Source organism: Nipponia nippon, unplaced genomic scaffold (genome assembly GCF_047370975.1).
Source record: "Nipponia nippon isolate SJK-2023a ecotype South Korea unplaced genomic scaffold, ASM4737097v1 scaffold_16, whole genome shotgun sequence".
Classification (NCBI taxonomy): Eukaryota; Metazoa; Chordata; class Aves; order Pelecaniformes; family Threskiornithidae; genus Nipponia; species Nipponia nippon.
In genome coordinates, this window is record NW_028262332.1 from 2669555 (window position 1) to 2696132 (window position 26578).

Genomic DNA, 26578 nt, shown 5'->3' on the forward strand with positions numbered 1-26578 from the left:
CTCTGGGCACCCATGCCACGCAAACAGATCTTTGAATTCAGCATTTCAGGTGGCAACGGATGACGGAGCATCTGGACTTATGGATAATCTGATGCAGAGCTGGGAACTGTCTCGGGAGCATATGGCAGGGAAAATAACAGCAGTGCTTTCCACCTTCTGCGAGTGGTTCACCCACTTGGGAAAAGTGTGTTTTATTTTGATTTGTGGAACAAGGCAGAAAAGAAGAAATGGGTAAAGCACATACTTTTGCAGGCTCCTGAAAAGGCTGAAACTCTGCATAACATAAACAATCGGATCATATGGGCAATTATGCATAAAGAATATGTTCTTGAGAAAAGGTTTTTTTGGATGGTTTCCTATAATGTCTTGCTGATGGGAGCATAAGGACTGTGGAAGAACTAACAACATAATTACTGAGTGCAATGTGAAGATACAGACCAGAGTGGTAGAGACTTTGACAGGTCTCTTGCTGGCCATTGACTGAATATGTTGCACTTTAATTCAAACACAAGTACCTCAATGAGCCTTATAATTGCATTATAAAGCTCTATAGTGGTAAACACTTCCCAGTGTGTTCTCTGGAGTTGTTCATAACATTTATTCTATTCTTTCCTCCCAACTCTCAGCCTTTCTTTCTGCACTAAGAAGTGTGCAGCAATAGATGCTTCTAGCTTCCCACCCTCCACGCTGTACCAGACACAGGACGCTGTCTTGATTGCCAGACAGAGAAGTCTGGAGAAGTGGATGTTTTCTACATTTCGATCAGTTTAAATACTGCTGCTTTTCTTTTCTGGAAGATCAGTAGAGTCAGTAGAGAGGGGATGAAAGGGCAGCAGACTATTCCCATGCAAATCTGAGAGTATAGACTGGCTTGAATATCTGAGAGGTCTTAACCTGCTAAACAGTATTATGACATGGTGCAGCCTGTATCTTAACCTGTAGTTCATTTTGTTGTCTTAAAGCAAGAGATGAGCACTATGCTTTGTTGTTTTTTGTGTTTTTTTTTTTTTTTTTTTTAAACTGCCAAAGGGAGGATTATCAAATGAACAGAACCAGCACAGTGAGCTTTTCCACAAGGAGTTTGTTCAAAGCCTGGCCAGGGCCAGCTCTGCATTTGGCATGTTGGTAGATGGCCAGAAATGTGAAATGAAGCAGAGAGCTTGCTTTCTATTGAGGAGATGGTGCAGCACGCTTTTGTGTAGCTGTGAGGCTTGGAGAACCCATTGCTGTCACATCTGGATGCTTCATCCTTTTCTATGGGTGCTGTGTTTGATGTTATTGCAGGATGAAACAGGGTGAGATTCCTACCCCTTCCAAGTGTTGAAATGTAAGTAAGCCCACTCAAAAAATTGGCTGTCGCAGCCAGAACACTTTGTTCATGTAACTCAGCCATCTCCAACGACAGCCACTGCAAGTCACCTGCTCTCACAGTGCTTGGTCCAAGACAGGACGGTGCATGTCCTGGTCAGCCCTACCCGCTGGGAGGCTCCATCCCATGACGGGGAAGGGCAATAGCATATTACCTTGCCTCAAACCACTTTGAAACAAGGGTCAATTTCTGAGGGGTACCAGCACAGCGTGAAACAGGTAGTGGACAGCCTGCGGCAATCGTGATTTGCCCTGCTTGCAACAGTGTCTGTGGCTGTTGCAGAGGAACTCCAACGGATGCATGTGTTGATTACTACTGTGTGCTGATTTCTCCTGCCTCAGCAGTGGCTGGAGATTGCCTTTTCATCATTCGTTTGAACAGTGCCTGCTACCACAGGGGGAGAGCTTACATTTAGAAATCATTTCTTCCATCAGCTTCCTATTGTTAAAACATTTGACTCTTTTCCAGGGTTTCAGACCAGAGTTGAAATGTAGCTGATGTAGGCAGAATTGATACAAATGAGTAGCTGCACCCAAAATATGATGCATGGAGGCAGACTGAGCCCTCTGCTGTAGAAATACATGAAGTCGGAGAGTAAAATAAGGAGGCTTCACTCAGTTCAGTAGTAAGCGCTGGGTCTTTCCCTGGTCCTTGGAGCAGGGGGAAATAGGGACCAGCTTTCCTGTTGCCAGCTACCCAGCTCCAAGAGAATGTGCTCCACACCACAGGCAGAAATACCACTGTGCCTGGTACTTTCTGTCCCTCCAGTCAACCGAGAACCCAAAAGTTATGAGTTAAACTGGGACAATCAAGATTAATTCAAAGGGTTGGAAGTCCAGTTTCTTTAGGTGGTGGAGCTGGGCATTCGTTCATGAAGTTTTAAAATCCTAGCCTTCATCCCTCATGATGTCATTGCAAGCGAGATGCCCTTGCTCAGCCCATAGTCAATGTGCCCAGCTTTCTGCTCAGCCGTGTTTCTGGTGCTTGGGAGAGGGTCTGTGTGCCCAGGAACGTCCTCCAGCCTTTTGCCTGTCAGGCTGTGGTGTGGTGACTCTTCTTTCTGTCCCAGGGTCTCCTTTTGCCCGTGCCAGTTTGAAGAGTGGGAAGAACGAGAGCTCGTCCTACTTCAGGAGGAAAGAGAAGATGTTCCGGTTCTTCATTCGGCGCATGGTGAAGGCTCAGAGCTTCTACTGGATCGTCCTCTGCGTGGTCGCCCTCAACACGCTCTGTGTCGCGATGGTGCACTATGACCAGCCAGAGAAGCTCACCACTGCACTGTGTGAGTACTAGGGACTCCACCTTTCCTCTAAAAAGGTCTTGAATTTTTGATCACTCTGAGCACTGCTGCCACATCCCCATGAGGTCTAGTTTTTGGCTTCCTATGCCTCCCTTAGAGGAGGGTCAGAAATGCATTAATGAGCGGTTCTAGTAACTCAAGAGTAATTGAGTCATACAATTCAGAAAAGAATCCACCAGGACATGATACTGGTTTGAGACGGGAATGTTATCTGAAACTTCAGATTCAACCGCATTTAAATCTTGTAACATGGTAGGAGGATTTGTTCTGTAGCAGGCTTTATGAAAGGACAGGGAATGGCTCTGCACTTGGGTAAAGGCAGGTTTCTCTGTCTAATCAGTGTCTGCCCAAAGAACTGCAGAATTCATGCCACTTTGCAGCTGATCTGCATCCATGGGTGATTTCTGTTGTGCACATACTTAAAGCTCCGCCAGCCCTGATGTCCCTGGGATAGCAGCATGTGCAGTGGCCTGGGAGATAAAAATGTCTATCTGTGCTTGTAGAATCATACACTAATTCACTACAGTTGTAGCAATTATTGTCATATTCTTTAAAAGGTTGCAACTTTACAGAAAGTATTTTTTGATAATCATGCCTTCCTTACTAATGGTGTGTGATTAGATGGGATAGATGTCATGATGCCCTTTTGTGAAAATATGTGCAATAATGATAGAAATAATACCATACAGAAGATTATACTATATTTGCGTAAAAGCTTTTATTTTCAGCTTGGTTCCTGTGGTCGCCTACCAGTGTAGGCTTCAGATAGTCTATAAGTGCTTTTGAAGTAAGATTGTGTTTTGGTTTGTTGTGGTGGTTTGTTGTTTTTTTTGTTTTGTTTTGTTTTGTTTTTTTAAATTGCATATTGTTTTGTCCTGTGATGAATAATAAACGGAGGGAGCTTTCTGCAATCAGAGCCTTTACACATCACAGTGTTACACTGAGGTTGCAGACTAGCACATGAAGCCTGTTTTAAAAAAATGTGGAAGGTGAGGAACAGAGCCATTTTGTTTATTTTAATGAAGGTTGTAGGCTATGATTCCTAGAGCTGGAAAACTTGTAGAAATCGGTAAGGTAAGAATATGGTGATGCTGAAAGTGGGACACTGCAAGTTTTTCCTTCTGAAGGGAAGGGGTGGAGGGTTTCTGGAAGACTGATCCATTCCATTGCCACTTCTGACTCTATAAAGTGGTCAGGAACAAATCTTTTGTTCAGCACTTGATATTCAGATGTGGCTACTTCAGAATTTGTTAAGTAAAACTTCTGAAGCAAGCGAACAGGAGATTAGGAAAAAAAAATCCCAAATATTTCAAACAGTCTAACTTAATAATTTTGGCTTAGATCATTAAAGATACTTATCTACCTAATTTTCCTTGATTTCTGTACTAATTAGATACTTAAATATTTCTAGCCCCACATCCTCAGGTTTTACCTTATTATAAAGAAGGAACCTTTTGAAGTTGTGGTGTTTTTTTTTTTTAAATAGAACTAAAAAGTTAAGAACACTAGCTGCTCTGACTTCAAAAAACTCCCTATTAATGTTTGCTGAAATATTTAATACCACCAGGTAACTGGAGCTATAATGAGAGATGCATAAGGAGGACAGAAACCTCTCTCAAATCTCTTCCCCCCACCTCCAAGATTTAGACCGAAAAGAGAGACAGACTACACAGAGAAGTCAGTCTTGCTTATTCATTTCCTAAATTTAACAGAGGAAATAATAAGCTAGATTGGCAGAGTAATTAGAAGTTTGAAGTTTAGGATTTCTTCTTGAATTAGGACTAAATGTCTAGGAAAAAAAACCCCACTTTTAAGTCTTTCAACTCAAAAAGGCGGCTTCCGATTTACAAACTCAGTTTTGGTAACATCTTATGCAGTAACTTTTCTAAGAGAACATAAAGAAATCCATGAGCTGGCAACTTCTCCTTAATGTTCATATGAAAGCTGTTGTTTCTGTTGATTAGAATTAAAGGTACATTTCCAGGTGGGACATGTATCTGGGACAGAGATCACAAATTAGGCTCCCAACCTACGTCAGCTGAAGACAAAAAAAAACAGGGAAGGTTGAAACTGTGTTGTGACTAGGATCAGGGGTTGGAGTGGATCCTTCTTTCAGGAGCTCTGCATGTGTCCATAGCACCCAGTATTGTGAATTAGTTTCAGAAACACTTGGGTAGCATACTTTAATTTCTTGGTGCTTGGGTACACCTAGCTAAGAATGACTGATCCCATTGACTTATTTTTAATGGAGAAGTCTGAAAAACACCAAAGAACCATGTGTTCTTCGGAGTTAAATCCTCAGCATCCTCCCAGCCGTATGTGCTTTCCTGTGTCTCGTCTGCCCTTTGTATGTCTTTGCATCACTGCACTGCCTTTACTTGTAAGACTTGAGTGTCCTTCGTCAATAAGGAAACACCTGGACAGGAGTTTCACAAATCAATCCCTTAGATTCATTAAAAGAAATACTAATGGCTACAGACAAATACTGCTAGAAACAACACTGTAATTGGTGAGGGGCAACACAGAGGTGGGTCACAGACAAAACCAGAACATCTGAGGAATCATAGGTTTTGTGGATGTTCTTGTATAGGTATAAGCATTGGGTCTTTAAATGGAGTGGTACAAGATTAGCCACCATGACATAGAGAATAAAAGCCAGAGATGCAGAATGAATGGTCGTAATGGAAATTCGAAGATACTCTAGAAAATTTTCTCTTGGTTCCCTCCCCCCAAGATAGTTTTCTCCAAGACAAGGAGCAGAGGTGCCAGGGTTTGTTCTGAGGAAGATTGTCTCCTGTCTGTCTTATGGCATAGTGTAATGGAAACTCTGTGAAGAAACCTATTTTAACATAATTTTAGAACAAAGAGCTCCTGAAAATTGTCCACTGAAAAGGCTTACAAGTTCAACCTCTTAGATTACAAGAGTCCTGTACTTCCAAACCCTCCCAGCTTTTCAGGATGATGAGCTGTAGCATTTTATTCATGCCTGTCTTTGCATTGGTAATGACCTAAAGGTTTCTGCCTGCTTTCCTGGGGGATGGTATAGTTTTCATAGCATAATCTTTCCTACTAATCTGAAGTTTAATATTGAACGCAGGGAATATTTTACACCTTAAGGTACGTGGGACTTTGCATGGACTAACTCGTTGTTTTGTTACTGTAATCATGGTAAGACTGGACTCGGCACCTCTCACTCCTGCATGCACTAAACCACAGCCAGCCTGATTAACCCTGCAGCAAGCACATTTGTGAACAAGCCCAGCTGTGGTTTAGCCCTTGAGGAGTGCTCCTTGAAAGCCCTTTTCTGCCCAAGACTTGTGCACAAATCCATTAGATATAGGCAGAACAAGATATCAAAGCCAGGGGATTTTAAACGGCTCCTGGAAATACTTGGCAAAATCCTTTAACTGTAAGAGTGACAAAGTTTAAAAATGGCTTTAAAGTTAATCCATGATGAGTGAGCTTCACTAGAGAGGAGCAGAACTTGGCTAGTCTGATGCAGAGCAAGAGAGAAGTAGCCAATTCTAATTATGTTTTTTCATGGAAGGTGCCCAGAAATGAACTGATGAGGAGTTTTGTGAACTGTAGCAGCGGGAGAGGAGTGTGGTAAAGTCTGAGAGGATCCGCTAAACCCTGAAACTCTATCCAGGCACCTCTAATTCAATTATACCTGTCCCTCTGGGGAGAAGTTTAATTACATTACAAATTAATTTTACTTAAAGAATGGTTGATAAAAGCCTATGGGTCTGCATTGATTTATTTTTCCCTTGGTCTTTTCTTTTAACTTTTCTGCTGTTGAATTGTTCTGATTAGCTTTCTCTGCTTGATATTCCATATTGCTGCAACTGCTTTGAAAAAGGAACTGTAGGAGCTTTAGAAAGGGGCTTGGGATTTCTTTAGTCTTATTGAAAGAGCTGATGAGAAATTCTTTGAATTCTTGGGGTATGGTAAAGAACAGGACGTACTTTATGCCCCTGTAATTATCCCCAAATTAGATCAGAGATTTTCTTTCTCTGCATGGAAAGGACTCCAGTGCCACATTGCAACAGGAATTTTCTCATACTGCACAGGGACACATGGCATGTTCTGCTCACCAAAGCATGGACCTTCATTAATAAGTTGCAGTTCCCCATAAAAGTATGTATTTCATGCAACCACCCATGATTGTCATCTGTTTGTGATAGTTTCCACCATTTCTGGTATTCTCAGAGAAAAGATACTTCTGTAGATTACTTCTGTAGATTACAGGTCTGTAATCTAGCCTAGAAAAGCATCACTGAGATCTAATAGCAGCAAAGGTGCATCATCAACTGTGAGGGCAACAAACCAACAAAAACCATAATGTGGGCACACAGTGGAGGTGCAGCGTTAAGAGTTTTTCAGTCAGGACTGTGCCTTTTAAAAATATATGCCGTAGCTTGAGCAGAAGTTGCAAGCCTGATGTGGAAACAGGTGAATGCGTTTCTGTGCCCTGTGCTGTGCAGGAGGCTGGCAGAGGTGGTAGTGGTGGTGGTCTCCTCTTTCTCTGGCTAAAGCTGTGGAAGAAGGCTGGAACCAGAGCTCTCTGGCCTCCCTGGGGCAGGCTTTAGGAACCATGGTGAGAAGGTTTTAGGACTGGATCGGTAAGGCTTCACTTGGGAGCCCTCTCATCAGGCTTCCCTTCCCCTGTGGCTGCCCTTCACGAAGCAGCTCTCTCCATGTTTCTCCAGCCAGCACTACAGTGATCCTTAACTTGCTCTTAAATTTATATGTCTAAAAACAAGATCCAGAATGTCTCCTTTCTGATAAAAACAATATTTGAAAACAGTATTTTAGCCATTATGGCCTGAGAATGTCCTCCCTGTCTGCTGTGTGATGCTGAACCATGTGTTTTAGTGCAATTAGGCCTTTTTTGATGATGTTTTGTTTCTCTTTGAAGTAGATAGCCAGCTCCCTCTGGATATAAATATGCAGCATTTGCAATTGCAAGGAAAAGGCTTTCTGAAGCAAGCGTATTTATTTATGTCTGCTGAACATTTCATGTCTGCTTTGTCAAAGAGGAGGAAGTTGTACTTTGCCAATGTTCTCCTCCTGGTTGCTTTAATGTACAAGGAGGATGACCAGAGGAAACCAAAGCAGCAGGCTCGGCACCTGCTCCTAATGACATTGGACTTGGAGACGGGGCAGAAATGGGATTAATCCATGGGTGATTGACAAAAAAGAGCTGCTAACTATCTAATTCAAATGTACGGGGCAAAAAAGACGCTAGCGTGGTCTTTGCCAATAGCACAAATTTGAAATTAAATAGGAGTATTTGTATTAAACTTTTTTTCCTTAAATCACATTACAAAATGCTTCTGCTTAAGGCAGATTAAATTACATGTGGGGTCTGAATACCAGGAGGTCCAAACAATTAAATTGCATTTTCAATTATATGGGCAGGGCCATGTCAGAAGAAGTGTGTTTCTGATCCATCCACTGGAGAAGCTGATTCATTTCGAGTCAATTCCTTCTGCCCAAGGAATTCTCTATGTTTGTATTTTCCTTGCCTCCTTCCCTTGTCCTCATAGGACTGTGATCTGTAGCTCCTCCTATCTGCTGAAATATAGCTATCGCTGTCTGTTTTGAGCTCTGCTCTTGATGGAAGTCATCTGCTGTGAAAGAACCAGTTGGGTGGTTCTTTCAAGAGCAGTAGAAGGAAGTTTTCTTGGATGTTCTGAGTTTCTAACATTTCCTGTTGATTGTTTGTTTGTTTGTTTTTAACCAAATATTTCTTGATTCTGTTTTATTTAGAGAGGGCATTTGCTAGCTTTTTTTCTCCTATGATATTCTGGTTTTTCCTGTGTGTTTGCAGGATGTGTCAGTCCAATGATGGAACATTGCACTGGTTGATACCTGGTTTTTGTTCATGCTTCTGCTGGATGAGTGACTGAACATTAATCCTTGTTTCTTTCCTCTTTTTTCTTCTTTTGAAATGATAGTAATTGTCTTGGCAAAGTGTACTGAGATCTGTTAGTGAAAATTACAGTAAAACCCTCCTACCTAGTATTTTTGTTATTCTGTGAAAGAATATGGGGTGTACCTGAAATGTAACTCTTAAAGGTGAGCCTGGTGGATAGATAAGAGGATAAGAATCTCGCTACCAGAGTGAGATATGAAGCAGGTGGAGGTTGTGCAATGCTTTCTGCAGGTCTGATCTGCAATGCCTCCTTATGATTTTGAGTTTTGTCTGCTAACTAAGCAAGGCCACCAGTTTCAAAGCATTGGTTTGATATCAGTCCTTGTGATAGGGAGACTTGACATTGAAGTCATTCCAATAAATACCATTGGGCTTGCTGAGCTCTGCTGAGCATGAAACCGAAGATGGGAGTGGTAACTTCCCAGCAAGGGAGAGACTTGTCAGCAAAAACGCTGGTGCAAGCTTTCCCTCTGGGCTAATGACGGAAATAGGTGACAGCAGCAGCACGAATTCTGCCACACCCAGAGAAGATGCATCTGCTTTATTGGGGGAGTTTTGCCTTCTGTTTCTTGCCATTTCCAAAGTGTGTTGGTTGCAGAATGGAAGTTCAGGATTTGGCCTGGAAGCTATTTTAAGCTTCTGATTTACGGGGCCAGCAAGTAATAATTAAGGATTTTAACATTCTTACTACTTCACAATTGCGATCTTTTTAATTATATGCAAGGAAATTCAATACCACTGAACACATGTTTTTTTAAAAATTCTGTGTTTCTATATTATTGGAGTTGTCAGCCATCTCATTTTACACCTGACATTGGTTTACTTGGTCCCTTTCTCTCACCCTTTGCACTCATATAGTCAGATGGATTGCCAGTGTAACTGTGGATAACTCCCTGCTGTGGGATCCCTTGTGTTTAATACTGCTCACTGAGCTGTTGCGTCTGATATCAGAAAGAAGAGAAAGGTTGTAGCATGCTGCAGGTGTGAACGTGCTTCTCCTAGCAAGTTCCAAGCTCAAAGGGAGATGGAGGTGTGCTGCTCCTTCATGTGACCATGGCTTCCCTTGAGCACTGAGATCCAGCAGATGGAGCCTACCTCTTGGTAGGAAAAAGGCTGAGAAGTCTGCAGACCTGATACTTTGTCATCTTATTCCTCAAATGTGAGCACTTTGCCCTTGATAGTCGTCTTTAATGATATTGCTCCTATTTTCAAGGAGAGTAGGTTACATAGTATAATTAATACCCTCCTGGTATTTCCTCCCCTATTGCAAATGTTGGCAGAAGTGTCCTTGTAGAATCCTCACTGAAGTGTTGTTAAAACTTTTCTCATCTAGTTAATGCTTCCTGGATTTCAGTTAACATTATGCCCATGATATTTAATGACTGTCTTTCATTTAAAATTTAAACCCCCTTTTTATTTTTTGATAATTGAAGCTGTATTTTTCAGGCAATTTCAAAAGACAAGCATCAATGCGAGATGGATCTGGGCCACCCGCACTCACTCAGTATGAATGTGCAAGGTAGTGAATGGAGTGAAAGCCATGCAGTTTGAAAGGACCCTCGTTCCCTTCTCTCTCTTTTCCCACGCTCGTTAGCTGAAGCCACAGATTGCAGGTGTACAAAGCACCTGGGATTCAAGATTATCTAGCTGAAATTTTCCTTGTTGCAACTTGTGTTCATTGCCCCTTGCCTGTCCGTGTGCACCTTTGAGAAAGGTTTGGCACCATCTTGTCTTTATCATTCCTGGAATTGTAAAACTGAAATTACAGAAAACGACTTTCCTGTAGCATCTGCACTGCTACAGCATCCGAGAACCTTCTGTAGTGAGCCAAGCAATGTGATTAATTTTCACCCTTTGAAGTTCGATTCTTTTCCTCATCTTTTCTCTAGAGAGAGAGGTTTGCCTTATGCTATTTGGTTTGTTTGGGTAGTGTAGAGGTTTTTTGTCCTTTTTGTGTTTGTTTTTAACTTTCCATTCTTTCTGTTGCTCATTGGCCTCCAGATCTAAACTTGCATGACTTAAAATGCCAAAGGCAGTGTTTTCTGTAGCTTCAAGTCCTAAAAATTTGATCTGGAAATTGAAGACTCCAGCTATGTTCTTTCTGCCCTTTGTTTCATCATAGGTGATAAATTTTCCCATCAAAAGCTTCACAGCTTACTTGCCTGTGATATGTGAAGCAGAAGGAAACAGAACTTGCTCTTCCATAATTATATGGTTATACAGGCATAATAAAAATAAATGTGGCTATGTGCTAACAGTAGACACAACACCTCTGAATATGAGCTCTCAGAGGCAGCAGTTCTGTTGGGTATGAAGGTATTTTTATCATGAGAGAATGTTACAGAAGCTTGCACCCCACTCCCAAAAGTGCCCATCTCATGAAGGTACGCAAGTCCCAAACATACATTTGCAAAACATTATCTGTGCAATTAAATTAGACCTTTAGAAATATTAGATCCGGAGCTTTCTTTTGAAATTCCTTTACAAAGACGATGAGAATATTATTTAACGCTCATACCAGCCTTCCCACAGTACACATGAAACATTGCCTTCACTGTTCTTGAAGGCTGAATACAGCTCATGTGCATATCGAAATAATTATGTGAAACTGTCCTCGGGGTCTTGTTTGCCATTGCAAAGGGATTTTCTTCTGGCAGGAGGCAGTCTGTGTTATGAAAAATTACCATTGTTCTCCACATTAAGAGATCTGCCTACCAAGATCTTGTGGACTAATTTAATCTCTTTTCCTGTTCCCAGATTTTGCAGAGTTTGTTTTTCTGGGTCTGTTCCTTACGGAGATGTCTTTGAAGATGTACGGACTGGGGCCAAGAAATTACTTCCACTCTTCATTCAACTGCTTTGACTTTGGGGTGAGTAGGCTTCTGCTATGTGGATGAAGCATGTGGCTCTCCCGTTATTGAATGGGGTTGGGCATTTAAGTGTGAGTATGGGAATCCATGGGAAATGGTGCTGTAAGTGTCTCTTCTGCAGGGAGTAGTCATTGTATAAATTAGCTGCAGTGAAACACATTAAGCTTCCCCTAGTTATCATCCTTCTTGAATAAAATGTGACAGGTGGGGATTTCATTTCCTCAGTGAGCTACAGGGTGTTCGCAGCATCAGCACCAGTAAATGCTCTGATTACTGAGAGATTCTCTCTCCCATTTAAATGAGGTGATTGAAAGATGAAAACCCCACACATCTTATTGCTCATCTCCCCTATCATCCCTTTAATGGCCTTTACCTCAAGATACATAGGCAGCACTTTTCAGACATGAGTGCCCAGAAGTAGAAGTCTAAACACACGATTAGGTGACAGAAAGGCAATAACTCACATCCTTTTATTGCAGAAGTACAGGCTCTCCCCTTTGTGCTAAAACTATAGCTTTAAAGTGTGAATAGTGGGGTGAGTTTTGACTCCATCTAACAAAGAACGTTGCGTGCGGATGTTAATTTAGTCATTAAAAGCTACTAGACTATAATCTGTCCTCACAGAAGTTAACTCAGCTTCTCTTATCTTTAGTGTGGGCTGAGCACTGTGTCCCAGAGTGGGAATCCGTCTGTAAGGTTTCTTTAACAAAGCAGATACAAAGCTTGTGATGCAGCCACAGGCAGGGGAAAAACATTGAGTTCGTTGTACCTGTCATCCAGCCCTTCTCTCCCAGATTTAGTCTGTTGTTTCTAGTCTTTATCTGCCAAAATGCTGGGGGTGATTCTTCTCCCCCATGGGGCTAAAAATCCCTGCTTCAGCACTGCTCCCACAAGGTAGGAGGAGGTATTTTTGCCTTCAGTTAAGTGACCACTCCTAAATCCAAGAGTACAGCTAATGCCAACTTCTCTTACAGCTAAAGCCAACTTCTCTTTTTGGTAGTGTCAAAAGGAAAGCTCAGAGTTAAATAGACTTTGAGATTAAACCAGCCAGCCCAAGAATCACCTGTGTCCAACACACTGAGGTGTTGCATCAGGCTGCACCAAGTGTGGGGCTCTCCTCTCTGGGGTGTCCATCGCAGCCGTTGGTGGCTCAGAGCATTGAAATGCATTGTGCTGCTCTTTCTGGCTGCATAGCCCAAAGGATAATGCACAGACTCTAGCTGTCCTGTGAGGAAACCAGAGCACAAATAACACAGATAATGTAAGTTAACTGGATGTCTGCACATTCAGAGTTGGTGCCTAATCCAAGGGGCAGATAGGCTGCCCTCAACTGAAGGCAGCCAACTCATGGAAAAGTTTAACTGTGCTGGCAAGATGTCCTGCAAAGGCTGGAATGAAGAGTGTGCCCACAGAATACAAGGGGGCTGACACCCAGCTTTCACTAAATTCAGGGCATACCTAAAGACCCCAGCTTCTGTAGCCTGAGTCAAAGGCATTAGGCAGCCAAGCAATATGGCCTAATTAGACTTTTAAGGGTATCATTGCCTTGTTTGCGGTGTCTAGTGACAGACACTAGATCGATGTCCTTCATCAATGGATTAAGTAGGCTCTGAACTGCAGCCAGCTTGCCCCTATGCTGGCTGCCAATTTCCCTGGATTCTTGTATCCAGCATGCTCCTTCCAACTTGATAGTCATGGGCAGGTGATTTAGGAGCTTGCATTAAGCAAGAGATAAACTTACTGGGTGTCTCTGCTTTGTGTCATACTATGGTGAGTGCAGCACTGGCAATAAGCATTGCCGAGTGTTTCCCAGGGGGTAAAGCTGTTGATCTGTTTTTAATTCTTCCTCCTTTAGAGAATCCACTGGGATCCTACTTCTAGCTATGTTTCTTCTTCCTCATGCACCTTCCAGCCCCCAGAATTAATTCAGCTACTTCACCCCCAGGGAATATCACACAGATCTGTAGTCAGTTTAGTTTGACAAACCATCAAGATGAAACCATTCAAATGCAAAAATTGGAACAACAAATCAGAGCAACATCAATCTTGGGAGGAAGAGTCCAGTGGGGTCTCATGTGAAACAACTCCCAGGAGGCCATGTTGAGATGCCAGGAAAATTAATTATCAGTGTAACATGTGGAGGGTCTAAGGAAAGGTTTTTGCTGATTCATGAGGAATTCCCAAGAGGGAATTCAAGAGGGATTCCAAGACTGTGGGAGAGAAATTTTAGTGCCTTCTTTTTGTGATGGGAGCAACTGGGTGAGAAACTGTTTTGTATCTCCCTTTCCACTATATTTTCTTGAGCAGCTGCAAGCGATGTTGTGTTTTTCAAAAGACATCCAGGTTTCTGGTTATGAAAGGGGTTTCTGAGCTGCTGAGTCTCCCAGACCTGCTCAGGTATTCAGACACAGCTCTGCTGGCCCTGACTTCCCATTAACACTCCCTTTCACAACACAAACAAGCCACTCAATGGGTCCGGTGATAATGTGTTTATGTTGTGCTTCACACAATTGGGGACCATGGTCTATGGGAGGTCTGAAATGCTAGGTTAATGCAAGTAAATAACAGTCATTGGCGGCAAAATGCCCATCTTCTCTTATTAACCATGCAGTAACCTGTGTTGATATAATTACCCTTTCCAGTTGTGCTTAACCCATTACTATTTTGTCCTTCTTGTAATAAAGGATTGAAGAGAAGATTTCTTTATCACTTGAAGTTAATTCTCTGCCAACCTTAAAACAAAAAAAAACAGACAAATCAAAACTTTAAAAAAGACCTTGACTGGGGACAATTTTTTCAATGACTTAAGCTGAGGGCCTGGCAGATGGTTGGATGTGCATGCTAGAGGCTTTGCAGGATCTCTTAATAGCTGTTACTTTAAATGGTCTCCTAAAGACTCTCAGTTACCAGAAGTTTCTGGTAGATCTTGCCCAGAGCTAATGCTTTGCTGTTCTGCAGTGTTGTGGGTGAAGGCTTTTAGTGCTTCTGATGGGAAGGGGAGGATGAAGCAGTGTCCCCCTGCATCTCTGCAGGCTGGACCGACTGGCTGCACGGGGTGGGAAAATGAAGTGTTGGAATTTGTAGTTGAGCCAGTGTAGAAAAAAAAAATAATGTCCTTCAAAAAAGGTTATTTTAAGGTAATTTGCTTGCTAGAGAAGAAAGAAACAAGTTCCTATCTGTGATTCCTTATGCATCTGTCCTGCTTCTAGGTATTGCCCTTTTTTAGATGGACTGCAGAAAGCTGGAACAAGGTTTTTTAGTGCAGTTGGCTAATTCATGATTTTGCTGAAGCCTTCATAAGAAAACCATCACAGCCCAAGCTCTGATTCTTGTTCTCTCCTCAACCTCTCTAGCAGCACCACAAAGAACCAAGCAGAAGTTTTGCCTTATGTAAAATGGACTCTTCTTGCAGGTCATCGTGGGAAGTATATTTGAAGTTATATGGGCTGCAGTGAAACCGGGTACCTCATTCGGTATCAGCGTATTGAGAGCTCTTCGACTGCTGAGGATTTTCAAAGTAACGAAGTAAGTCCATCTCCCTTTCCGCTTACATGAGACTTTTAGTACCATATGAAATCTGTGTCACCAGCCCCACAGCAAGTAGTAGTGCTTTCCACACTTGTAAAAAACCCCAAACCAACCAAACAAAAAAGCCCCCAAAACAACCCCCAAAACTCCCTCTACTAGCTGGCACAAAGGTCTGTCCTAACATCCTGTGCCTGCACCGGCTCTAGTGGGTGGAGGATTGGAAGAAAACTGTAGATGCAGAATTGCCCTTCCCTTGGTGAGGCAATTGGGGTTTCTCGCAGTTTAAAGTTTGGGGAGTTCCTGAGCCAGGATTTCCATCTACAAGGACTTTTAACAGCCCTTTCCTCAGCCTCACGTACAGGTTTGTCCGCCCGTGGGCAGAGAGCTCCACAGTATAGTGATGGGCTGCATGAGAGCTTCCTTCTTTTCTTTGTTTTTAAGCTTGCTTAAAACAAAAATCTCATGACGTGATCCCTTATTTCTTGTGGTAAGAGAAAAAAGTTTCTTATTTACTTTCTAAGCCCCATCAACTGCCCACTGTCCTTATCTGCTGCTGATCTGGTGATGGTTCCTTAAGTATGTAGGAACTGGTAAACTGAGCTACCCTGGTTATTGCTGGGTACTAAATCCTGGTGCCTGAACCACTGTGTTGACACAAATACGAAGTGTGTTGCTGCTGCCTGTGTCTGGTCTGGGAATGTCTGAGGTTTTCAGTCTTGAGCCTGAGAAGTTGAATTTTCACTAAAGTTGGGTTGCCACAGCTTTTCAGTCGTTTTCATGCTCATGCATTGCGTTAATGTGTGCTGGCATTAGCAAACAGCTACTGTGCAATTTATAAATCCATCTAGAGCAATTTCTGCAGGATTTCAAAATCGTAGTATGGAAATTGATTACGTATTTGGGTGCTCCTGCTGTTGTTTTCCACCCTTTTTATTATTTTTTGTTTTACACCATTTTACACCATTACCTCCTCAGGTATCTGCTTTCCATCACTTTCTTACTTGTTCTTGGCTTAAAGTAACAAAAGGAGGAATAGCACCTCCCTCCAAAAAACCCAACCACCTAAAATAGATAAAGCATAGGTTGTCACACTCGAACAAAACAGTCATTTGAAATAACCAAGTACTTTTGCAGCTATTCAAACACATGGATTTTGTTAGCTCTGTAAGGTTTGCTAATTTATATCTGCCAATCATTACGCAGATCCAAGATTCGTGTGTCATTTGTTGTACTGTGGGGAAAAAGGGGTTGGAAACATTAAGTTCTGTAAATGTCTAGCAGAAGAGGTGGGCACCTGCCCCCAAAATAGCTCTTAGTCTACCTTTGCACTAATCTTATTTATGGAAAACTCGAGGTTTTGCAGCAAATTCATAGCAATTAATTTTCAGCAGTTAATTTTATCCAGAGCTACTGAGATTTAGTGTATCCGATTGCGTGTTGTACTTTTTAAAAATTCTGGACGTTTTTCCAAGTTAAAATGATCTTTTTGTGAGTTTTGACTATTCAGGATTTTAGCCGACATAATAAAGGGATGAAGCCTGAGATTTAACTTAACAAAGCAAATTATGGAGCAAGCCAAGTGCTCTCCCCGTTCTCAGGACAGTGAGTTAAATGCTCACCCCACTGATGCTGAAGTTCCCTTGACCTAGTTATGTGGATTTTTCACCTGATATGACATTGTGTTACCAGAAGCCAGGTCCCCCCCAGCTCACATGGGGAGATCTCAGCTGTGCCGGGCCACATTATTGCAGTGCCTGAGCTGCACAGCTCAGTCCTAGCATAACTCATGGAGAACGACCAAAGTGATGGCATCAGGCACAGATTGCTGCCCACCTGCTCTCATTACAGTCTTCACTGTGAAAACATCCTGACCTTCAGTAGTTTTCTTTTTTTCCCTTTTTACATCTCTTTCATAGTAATTTTTCACTGAAGCTCTCTGCCCTGGTTTTTTTCGCCTCTGTATTTAATCGAAGCCATTTGCAGTCCACCTGCTTTGAATCATCGATGGTATTAGACCTTCTGATTCATATGTCCCAAATCAGTGTGACTGCAGATGTCAGAGCGATGCGATAGTTAAAAAGTTGAATTACAGCAGGCCTGAAAGGTGAAAGCAGGATGCCCTGCAAGGGGATGCAGCCTAAGAGGGGCTAATATTCCACGAGGGGAAAGAGAAAACAGCTTCAGATGTTTCCCTCTTTGTCATGACAGAACAGAATGGGCACTGGCATCTGTAGAAATGCATCTCCTTATTATATCCTGGCACTATGTAGTCAGGTAGGATTTGGTGCTGAGCTATTTCAGGACAAGACAGAGCCTCCACATGTATTTTGTGTCCAGTTGTGTTAACTGCAAGGTGCAAACGCCTTGCTTGTGGCAAATTTTGCCTGAAGCCATTGTGCCAAGCAGGGAAGAGCCATGTGATTAGCAAAGCCTTCCTCCTCCTCCAAGGAGAGCAGCTCAGCCCCTTTTGCTTAGGGGCTAACCCTGAGTAGGTTTGGTTGCAGCTTTTTCAATTGAAGATATTCTCCAGAGAGACCCGTTTGCCCTGAAACGTTGGTCACTGTATTATGGACATAAATTTTCTTGGAATGGGTTTGATGGGAGTGCAAGATCCTGCTTCTTCTGGGTTGGACATGCCTGTATCATCCTCAGCACAGAGAAATGTGGGGTGGTTCAGTCCTCTCAGCTACACCTGGGGGAAGGAAGAGGAGGAAAATGAAGACAAAGAGAAGAGAAAGGATGGTGCTTCTGCTCTTCTGACTCAAGCTCTGAGCTTCTCTCCCCATCAGGAGATCAGACAAATCCATGGCCTTCCTTCTGCTGGATACCTGCAGCTGCACTGCAGGAAGGAGCTCAGTGCAAGGGTCTGTCCCCAAAACTGCAGCTGGAGGACACACAGGGCAGGATGGTAGAGCTGCTGCTGCAGAAAGTGACCTCTGGATGGCAGCTCCCAGCACCAGGCAGTGGAAACGAGAGAGGTCACTGGAGAAAAAGAGAGAAAAATTTCCCCCCATGGTGTCAGACCCAAAACTTTTAACAGAGGACATGTGACACGGCTCTAAATCTCTCGTTTCCTACTGCGTGCTCCAGTCCTGTTGTTCTGCGTGCCTGTCTGTCCAAAAGGAAATTGTCAAAGAGCTCCTCTGCTTAATAGCTCTTTCTGTGTTTTCTGATTCATTAGTTTTCCTCATATAAACGCTCCCTGCCTCTTCTCAGCAGGGCAATAAAGCCAGGAAAGAGAGCTGTTTCTGAGCACCCTCCACGGCACGCTGTCACTTGATGTGCCTGCCTGCACCTGCGAGTGTGCCAGGAGCTGTCTCAGGGGATGGGGGAGATAAAAGCAAACTAACTTCAGTATCTGGCCAGATGTGACTTGGATGTGTCAGTCAGGATTTGGGCTGAGCCATTCCCTCTTGCCATGTTGGAGTTAATGTCCCAGATTTGTTTTCATCCTCCGAGGCAGTTGTTTGGTCCTGGATGCTTAAACTGTGTGGCTGAATCGCCCCACACTGAAGGCATCGCTGTGCATGAATGTGTGTGTGTTAAATGTCTACAGAAACATTTCAACATGTGGGAATTGTGGATACTGGCATTTGGTAAGTTGGAAGGACACACTGCAAAGACGTCCTGGTGGAAATGAGCTGTTCATTCCTGATTTGTGTCTTACAAAGGGAGGTGTTCACCATCCCTGCGTTCGATCTCACCTTGATGATATTGATACATCCCTGTTTTCGACACCCCTGCTGACTGCCATGCTGGATGAGAAGATGCAGAAAGGTTGAAATCTATATCAGGAAAGGGGTTACTGAGAAATTAAACCGAACACTTTGACTGCAGATAACTGCTCTGCACGGGTACACATGCACTGAGGTGGCCATCTCTGCCCTTGAGATGCTACAAGAGGTTTTGTCCCTCAGTGAGCTGTATTTTCCAATCACAGGGGAGTTTAAAGATGCCGATATTCCCTGCCGTTCCTTTCCTGTTTTTTTTTAACAAGAAAATAGATCATATTAGTTTCTCACTGAAGGCTCTTCTCCTGCTAATGTTATCTTTTGGCTGCTCTGTTCTCCAACGCAGGTACTGGAATTCCCTGAGGAATCTGGTGGTCTCCTTGCTGAACTCCATGAAGTCCATCATCAGTTTGCTCTTCCTGCTGTTCCTGTTCATTGTGGTGTTTGCTTTGCTGGGGATGCAGCTCTTTGGAGGACAGTAAGTCTACTTAATCATTGTCCTTTCAGGGGGAACCTAAAAGCAACGCCCAAGGAGGAGAGGGGCCACAGGCCTCAAAATATTCACGTCGTGGGTGCAGATATCAGTCTTTCTGGGCTTCCGAGTTGTGAACTCTGGTTTATAGGAGAATAATTCCTGTTCTGGTGTTTTTCCCGGAGCTGAATTCTTTCTAGTTACTATAATTCACAGCTCTGATGTCATTCCATAGTCCCTGTGTACACCCAGACCTCTGAAAGAGGACTGAGGGAGGCAGCACTTTTTCCACTGTGAGGGGAAAACAAATTCTTCCCCTGACAGCCAGAGCAACAGTTTTGTTTTGTAGTTTTTTTGTTTGGTTGGTTTGGAGTTTTTTGTTTGTTTTTTTGTTTTTTTCACTTGGAATATTTTTCTGCTGGAAAACATAGTTTTGTTGAATCTGATTTTTTTCACTAAGAAATTCCAGTTGTGGTGAAAAGAACTCTCACAATACCACCATTCAAGCTTCAGTATAATTTTTGAAATGAAATAACTTTTTTTTTTTAATCAACCACTATTTTATCTTAAAAAAAATAAAATTAAATGACCTACTAAGAGGGCAATTTCAATTTTTACTTTTATACTTGAGAAAAACAACTTCTTGGAATGGTTTCTTCCACAAAAAGCATTTGAGATTTTGATTGTTCGTTTTAATAGTGGATGAAAATGAATTTCAAAGTATCGGAATTTTCTTCAGGAATAAAATTAAATTTCTTCTAGTAGTTCTGTTAAACCTTTTCTCAGAGATGCCATGTTCCCCGCTGTGGTTGCCTGGGGTGTTATTGCCAGGTGGAACAAACGTTGCTCTCTGACTTGGGTTACAGGGTATCATGAGACTGCAGGAGAATTGCTTGTCCCTTACTGCTCTCGTTTTTATTTCTTATGTCTCTCTAGATTCAATTTTCAAGATGAAACACCAACAACGAATTTCGATACCTTCCCTGCCGCCATCCTCACAGTATTCCAGGTAAAGCCGTTCCTTGTCCTGAGTGAGCATTAGAAAATAAATTCCTGGGCATCTCTTCCTGCTTATGGGGAGCAAAGAGGTTCCCAAAAACCTGTGGAATTTAGGAAAGGGGAAGTCCTTCCTTCTCATGTATTTTTTGACACTGACCAACCAACGCATCATTAAAAATCAATGCTATGGCATTAAGGAAAACTAGAACAAAATATTTTTTGCTAGGAAAAAAATATTGATAAAATAGGCATTTCTGTGCTGAGCTCAAAGTCTGTGCGTGCCCAGGCTCTCTTCTTCTGAGGCCCCTGCCTGGGGTTGCACGCTGCAATGGCGGTACTTGCATGTGCCCCACTGCATAAATCGTCCTGTCAGAAATCCTAGGCGGCCAGTGTGTGGGGTTGACCTGTTTCACTTTCTCCTGTGGTTGCCGTAATTTAATGAGGAGAGAAGCCTGAGTTAGCTCCAGGCAGTAAGGAAATAATGTAGCATTTTGCACCATAATAACTGAAGATAAGATAATGCTGGATAAGAATTACAATCAATGGGGGAGCTCAGAAAGAGGCATCAGCCTTGGGCAAGTTTGTGCAATGGCAGGAAGAAGTCACAGTTCTGGCAGATATAATGCTCAGATTTAAGAGCCTAATTTTGCAGCTGTTCTCTGCATGCCTTTTTAAAACAGTTATTTCAGGTGTTTCAGTAGAGAGCCGGGGATGCTGCACACTGCTCCATGTGCAGGTAAAACTCGCAGATCTGTGGAAGACCACCCTGCATTTATAGCGTTGTCCTACACAAATTGTTGATGTGGGCTTGAGCTGAGACTTGACCCCAGATCCAACTAGATCTCAGCAAGGCTTGGATTATGTATTTCAGTGTCCTGTCCCAAAAAGAAAAAAAAAATTTGAGTTGATGACAATTTTTTTATTAAAACAGATTCTAAAAAAAATGTGTCCTGTGATCTCTGCATAAGCAGCTTCATATGGGTATTGCTTCTCTCCAGATGTGAAGCAGGTTCAGTAGTACTTACCTCGCAGGATATTGCAAATCATGGTAGATTAATATTTGCATAGTATTTTAGTACTCATCAAAGAGAGGGCTTACAGAAACGTAAAGGTATTGCCACAGAGCCGGAACTGAACCTGAGTCAGGCTCCGGATATGAGCATCTGGAAATTTTGATGTTATTTTGCTTTGGGACTACAGCTATCTCTTGAGAATACTTAGCTGAAATATTTCCTTTCTATTCCTGAGATAAATACCCCTGTAATATAGTGGCTGTGGGATGAAGGAAAACACTCTTGGTTTTATGACATTTGTGTAGAATGTCAGAGCTACGAATTAAAACCAGCAAAAACCATCAGCACTGAATTAACTCAGTGCAGCCTTGCGGAGGCATTTCGATAACCTCTGCTCCCAGTCCATCTCCCCTCCTCCTCTGAATTTCAAATATCGTGTCAACATTACTTCAATACGGGCTTTGGATCCTTTTCTAACCTCATCTCACATAAACTCAGTTAAGCCAGCAGGCTTATTTGGTTGCTGCTCTGATGAGCAGAGTAGCATCATTCAGTGGATGCATTCAATGTGTTGAACAAATATAATAAAGCCAGATACACCCTGTTCATCCCTAACCCCTTTGGAGTTTCTTTATTTAAGAAGCAGTCTTAAACAAAGTCTTCTGCAGCCTGCCTTTAGCCCATTTTATTTCATCAGACCTGGCTGGGTCATGGTCTGCTGTCATGCGACTCCCAGGACATATTTCATCTGCCTGGCAGCTTGGCTGAACTTGGCATTGGGTGCAACTGAGCCCCGCTGTCCCTAAATTCCCTTTTCACGTGTATTTTCTCCAGCTCCTGGGCTCCCAAGAAAGTCTTTGTGAGCTGAATGCCGAGCTGCATATATACAAAATACAAACACAAGCTATATATATATTCATGTATATCTATATACACATGAAAAATAGCTGCATCTTCCTATTCCAGCAATCATTGAGCTTGAAGCATTTACAACATCCATAAGTGCAGAGACTCTATAAAGCAGAAAGACCTCCATTAACCATACACACTCTGCTCCTGGAGAGCTGCTATGTAAATAATTACACGCTGCCGGTGGCTAAGAAGCCGAGAACCGGTGACTGCTGGAGGAGATGAGGAGTCGCAGTGGCAGGATGGGACTGAACCTTAGGTCTGCTGATGGGCGCCTGCCGAGGCTTGGGAAGCAGAGCTGGCTTTGCTTTGACGTCCATGTGCACCAGCTGCCCTTGCTGACCTGCCTGCAAGAGTTGACACTGAGCTGACGTGATTTTGGATTTACTCGGGTCCTTCTCCAGGAAGGCATCTCATTTTCAGGACAGCCCTTTGAAATGGTGTGGTACTGATCCCCAGCATCTGAGTGTCTGCCACTGTTAATGTGCTCATTAGTCCATTAAGATTTCACAACAGCTCTTGAAAGCTGGTTTTATTCCATCATCTGATGGCTCCTCAGCCAAGCCTAAGTATTAAATGCTGAGCTGCTCTGGACAAAATGTTCATTTGGGGAAGCCAAAAGCAGTTTTGGGCCTGGGAAAAAACAAAATGTTTGGGCTTCACCTTACTCCAAAGTCCTCATTGCTTGCGCCCCTCCCTCTGTAATGCTGCCCTTTTCTCTCCTGTAGCAAGAAGTTCTTATAGCATCCATAAACAGAGCCTGTAGAGACAAGAAAGACTTTTTTTTTTACTGCATATGCTCTGTTCCTTGAGGGCTCCTACCTAATTGCTTAAGTAATTCCTCTAGCTGATGGGTGACAGCACAAACAGTGGGAAGAACAGCAGGTCAAAGTGTCTGTCCTCTTGCCAGGGCCTCAGAGAGCATCCTCGGCTCTGCAGAGGCAGGCTGGTGAGTTTAGACCATTTATCTCTCTGCAAAAGTTCCATAAACCAATTTTTTTTTCCTTTAGGTTTTTGTTCCACTTCTGAAATAATCTGGTTGGATTTTCGAACCCAGACACCAACCTGCTGGACTTGTTTATGTGCAGTCTGTAATTCATGACACCTGTGACTCCTGGTCTGCAGGGCATAGAAGTGTTCCCACCAGTTCCCTTTCCACAAATGTTTGAGTGAACAGAAATCACTTTATGGTTATTCCCAGAAAGCAGGAACAGTTGTGAATTCATGGAAATGATGTGAATGCAAGTTTATGAGCAGTGTTTTGCATACTTGAGTGCCAGAGCTGAAAGCCCAGTGCCCTGGTTCATATTCTCTGGTGTAAATCCAGAGGAACTCCAATGGTGTGGGTTAGGTTTGGGCTTTGAATCCTGATCTCTGAATTATTTGAGACTAGATTCTGTTTTTAGGAAACAAGTTTCTGTATGCATTGTGTGTCCTTATGTCTGTGCTTGCTCTTAGCCTATTGCTGTCATCAGCACCAACCCTGCAGCAAGAAATTTTCTCTTTATCAGCAGCTGACTACTAGTCTGGAATCTGCAATCATTTCGAGCATACTGTATGCACATGGGACTTGATTACTACAACGTACATCATGCTTTAGGTTTCTTTTTTTGCCTTTTTTTTTTTTTTTTTCTTCTACTAAACACAAAGATAACTTCCTATTTAGGAATTTGAGCTCCACATCCCAGTGGGCATGTTTTAATGTACTAAAAGTAACTATCGTTTGATTCTGCCATGGCAGGTAGGTAAAGTGCTGATCTGCCCAAAATGTTGCTGTGTTGCAGTCACTGAAGAACAGGAATGGCAGACAATTCAGACTGGTGCAAAATCAGCATTTAGCATGACAAGGCTTATTTGAGTCTTAGGTGTTTTCATTTATTATGATTAGTTTTTCTATTATTCGTGTGTTTGCTAATTAGCCTCAGGTCAGTATCCAGAGCCTGCAGCCAGGACAGCTCTGCGGAGCTAGGCTGCGGTTGTGCTTGCCTCTGTACAAGGATGTTTGCTTCTGCTTAGTTTTTTGTTTGGTTGGTTGGGTTTTTGTTGATTTTTTTGTTTGTTTGTCGTTTGTGACCATTTGGGTGGGTGGGGGTCCTCATGGCCTTGGCAAACAGGAAACCTGGAGAAGAGCCCATTGTGGTGCAACGCCCAGCAAACCTCGCAGTGGTTGCGCTGCCCAGTGCCTGGAGTAACATCCACTCATGCAGCAGCTGCAGCAAAGCTGTCTGAGCTGCAGCCCTGAGGGGTAGAGGAATAGTGGAAGGGGGTTGCAAGCATTTCTCCTCCTGTTACACAGTCACTCAGTGTGTATAGCGTGTGTGGCTTGGGGGGAGCTGAGCAAACCCTTTCTGTATGAAGTGAATGAAAGGAGTTGAAGTTGGCAGAGGTCCCACTCAGGGCGCTGGGCTTAGAAGTCAGAGTTTTCTTAGGTCTGTGGGAAATGCTGTGCATGGAGCTGTTGAAACCTGCTATCTCTGCATGACCTAAAAATAGAAAGGGGGAGAAATTTTGCTTGGGGTGAAGTGTTGGAACATGGCTGTTACTGCTTCTGCATGGGAGCCTAGAGTCAGAGGTCGGCAGCAGGCACGCAACCAAGAGAGGGCAGGAATGGGGCAATGGTACTCCCTCACCAGTAGTCCTCACTCCTCTTCAGCCCACGCCAGAGGAGAAAGCTGCATCCAGCCCAGGGTGAGACTGTCCAGGACTGGGGTAATGATGTCCAACACTGCAGTCTGCCACATTAACCTGTGCTCATCCATTTTCCTCCAGAGACCCGTCCTAGACTGCATCAAGCTGGCTAGCTCCCCCGGACCTTACCTACTTTCTCTTTCCTTTGAGTCACCCTTTCTTCTCTCTCTCTAATTTTGCTGTGCAGATCCTGACAGGGGAAGACTGGAATGCGGTGATGTACCACGGGATAGAGTCGCAGGGTGGCGTCCGTTCGGGGATGTTCTCCTCCATTTACTTCATCGTCCTAACGTTGTTTGGTAACTGTATCCTTACACGTTGCCTTGTGTTGGTGGCACAGTGTGCCACGCGCCCTTCCTGGGGTGCTAGAAATATCTAGTTTTGTTTAAATTCTCACACCCTCACTTATGCTGTTTAAAATGAAATCATTGCTATAACTTTGTTCCTTGCAGCACCCGGGGTGAGACGTGTGGGCAATTTGTCCATGTTGGTGTCACTTTTCTTATGGCAATGTGGGCATGGACTTCATTCATTTTAATTTTCATGTTTTACCTTAAGAATGTCCTATTATGAGTTAATTTATGTTGTGGGAAAAATGATCAAAGTCAAGTCAGAGCAGGACCTCTGTACCTTGAATATTTTCACAGATAGTTTGCACTAGGTCAGGGGAGGAAACAGTTGAAATTGGTTTAGTGCATAGATCAGGCTCCAGTTTCTTGTTGCCTTTGTCTAGATGATAGCTTAACCAGCTATGCTATTCCAAATGCTTGGAATTGTCTTGTATCCACATAGTGCTTAAAACTTAAGTCCAGATCTTGGGTTTTGCGCTCTGGGAGTATTCAGTCATGTTCCAAGACCTGCGCATGAAGTCTCTGAAGATGTTTTGCTCTGCTTAGTCATGATAATCTCTTGAGGACAACAGGAAACTGGAAGCTTGTGTCCCCCCAGCAGCACTTTGAAATGTGTTATGTCCCCAGAGAGGTCTGAGGAGGCAGGAATGTAGCAGTCACATGGAGCTGGGATTTGGAAAGGGAGGCTGTATTTTATACAGAAATGAGCAAAGAGATTCTCCGTTCTAACAGCTGGGTGCGATTAGGAGAGCCAGCGGAGCGTAGTAGCTGTGATGGCTCTGTCCCTGCTTCATGATGGAGGCTGCTGATGGGCTGATGTTGCGTAGCATTGCTCACATTAACTAGGTACAAAATTGTTGGTGCGAGATGTTTGCTGGCTGCAGCAACAAGCTGTGTAGAGTCAAACAGAGCATCCTTAAAAATGGAAACTTAAAAACTGTTGCATATGTGAAGCAGCCTGGCTGGTTTGTTTGTTCTGTAAAATAGGGATAATAATGCTGAGCATTGCTGATCTGCTTGACAGCTCTCTGGAGGGTTCCCCAGCAGTGCGAACCTTCTTTCTAGTTACAGTCCCAGCATTCATCTGTTACTAAGAGTCCTGTTTGGACTGGCAGCATTGGCTGGGTACCTAGGAGAAAAGAAAGGGTATGTGGGAGGCAGTACTTGTGCTAAAGATGTAGAGTTGTTACAGACATAGATCCTCTTCAGCTGGGGGTCAAGATGACAAGAGATTGGACGTTAGCGCCCGTGGGCTGCACGGCAGGGCTCTGGCCCTTTGCTTTGCCTGAAATCTCCCAATTAGCACAAGGAACCAAGACAGGGAACAGTGGAACAGGCAGCGTGTGAGCTGTGCTTGTCACAAGTGTGTGTCTGCGGGACTTATCCCATTAATGTGCACTGTCAGAGCCAGAAC

General features: G+C 43.2%; 1 protein-coding gene across 6 annotated transcripts in view; it reads left to right on the forward strand.

Annotated features, from left to right (window-relative positions):
* Positions 1–26578, forward strand: part of CACNA1B (calcium voltage-gated channel subunit alpha1 B) — a 300789-nt gene that overhangs the window by 166270 nt on the left and 107941 nt on the right. For all 6 annotated transcript variants that reach the window (XM_087752565.1, XM_087752559.1, XM_087752560.1 and 3 more), the window contains 6 exons: positions 2439–2648; positions 11362–11474; positions 14887–14999; positions 19080–19211; positions 20142–20214; positions 25002–25119. In XM_087752565.1, the coding sequence (XP_087608691.1) occupies positions 2439–2648; positions 11362–11474; positions 14887–14999; positions 19080–19211; positions 20142–20214; positions 25002–25119 (759 nt within the window). The remainder of the gene's footprint in view (positions 1–2438; positions 2649–11361; positions 11475–14886; positions 15000–19079; positions 19212–20141; positions 20215–25001; positions 25120–26578) is intronic.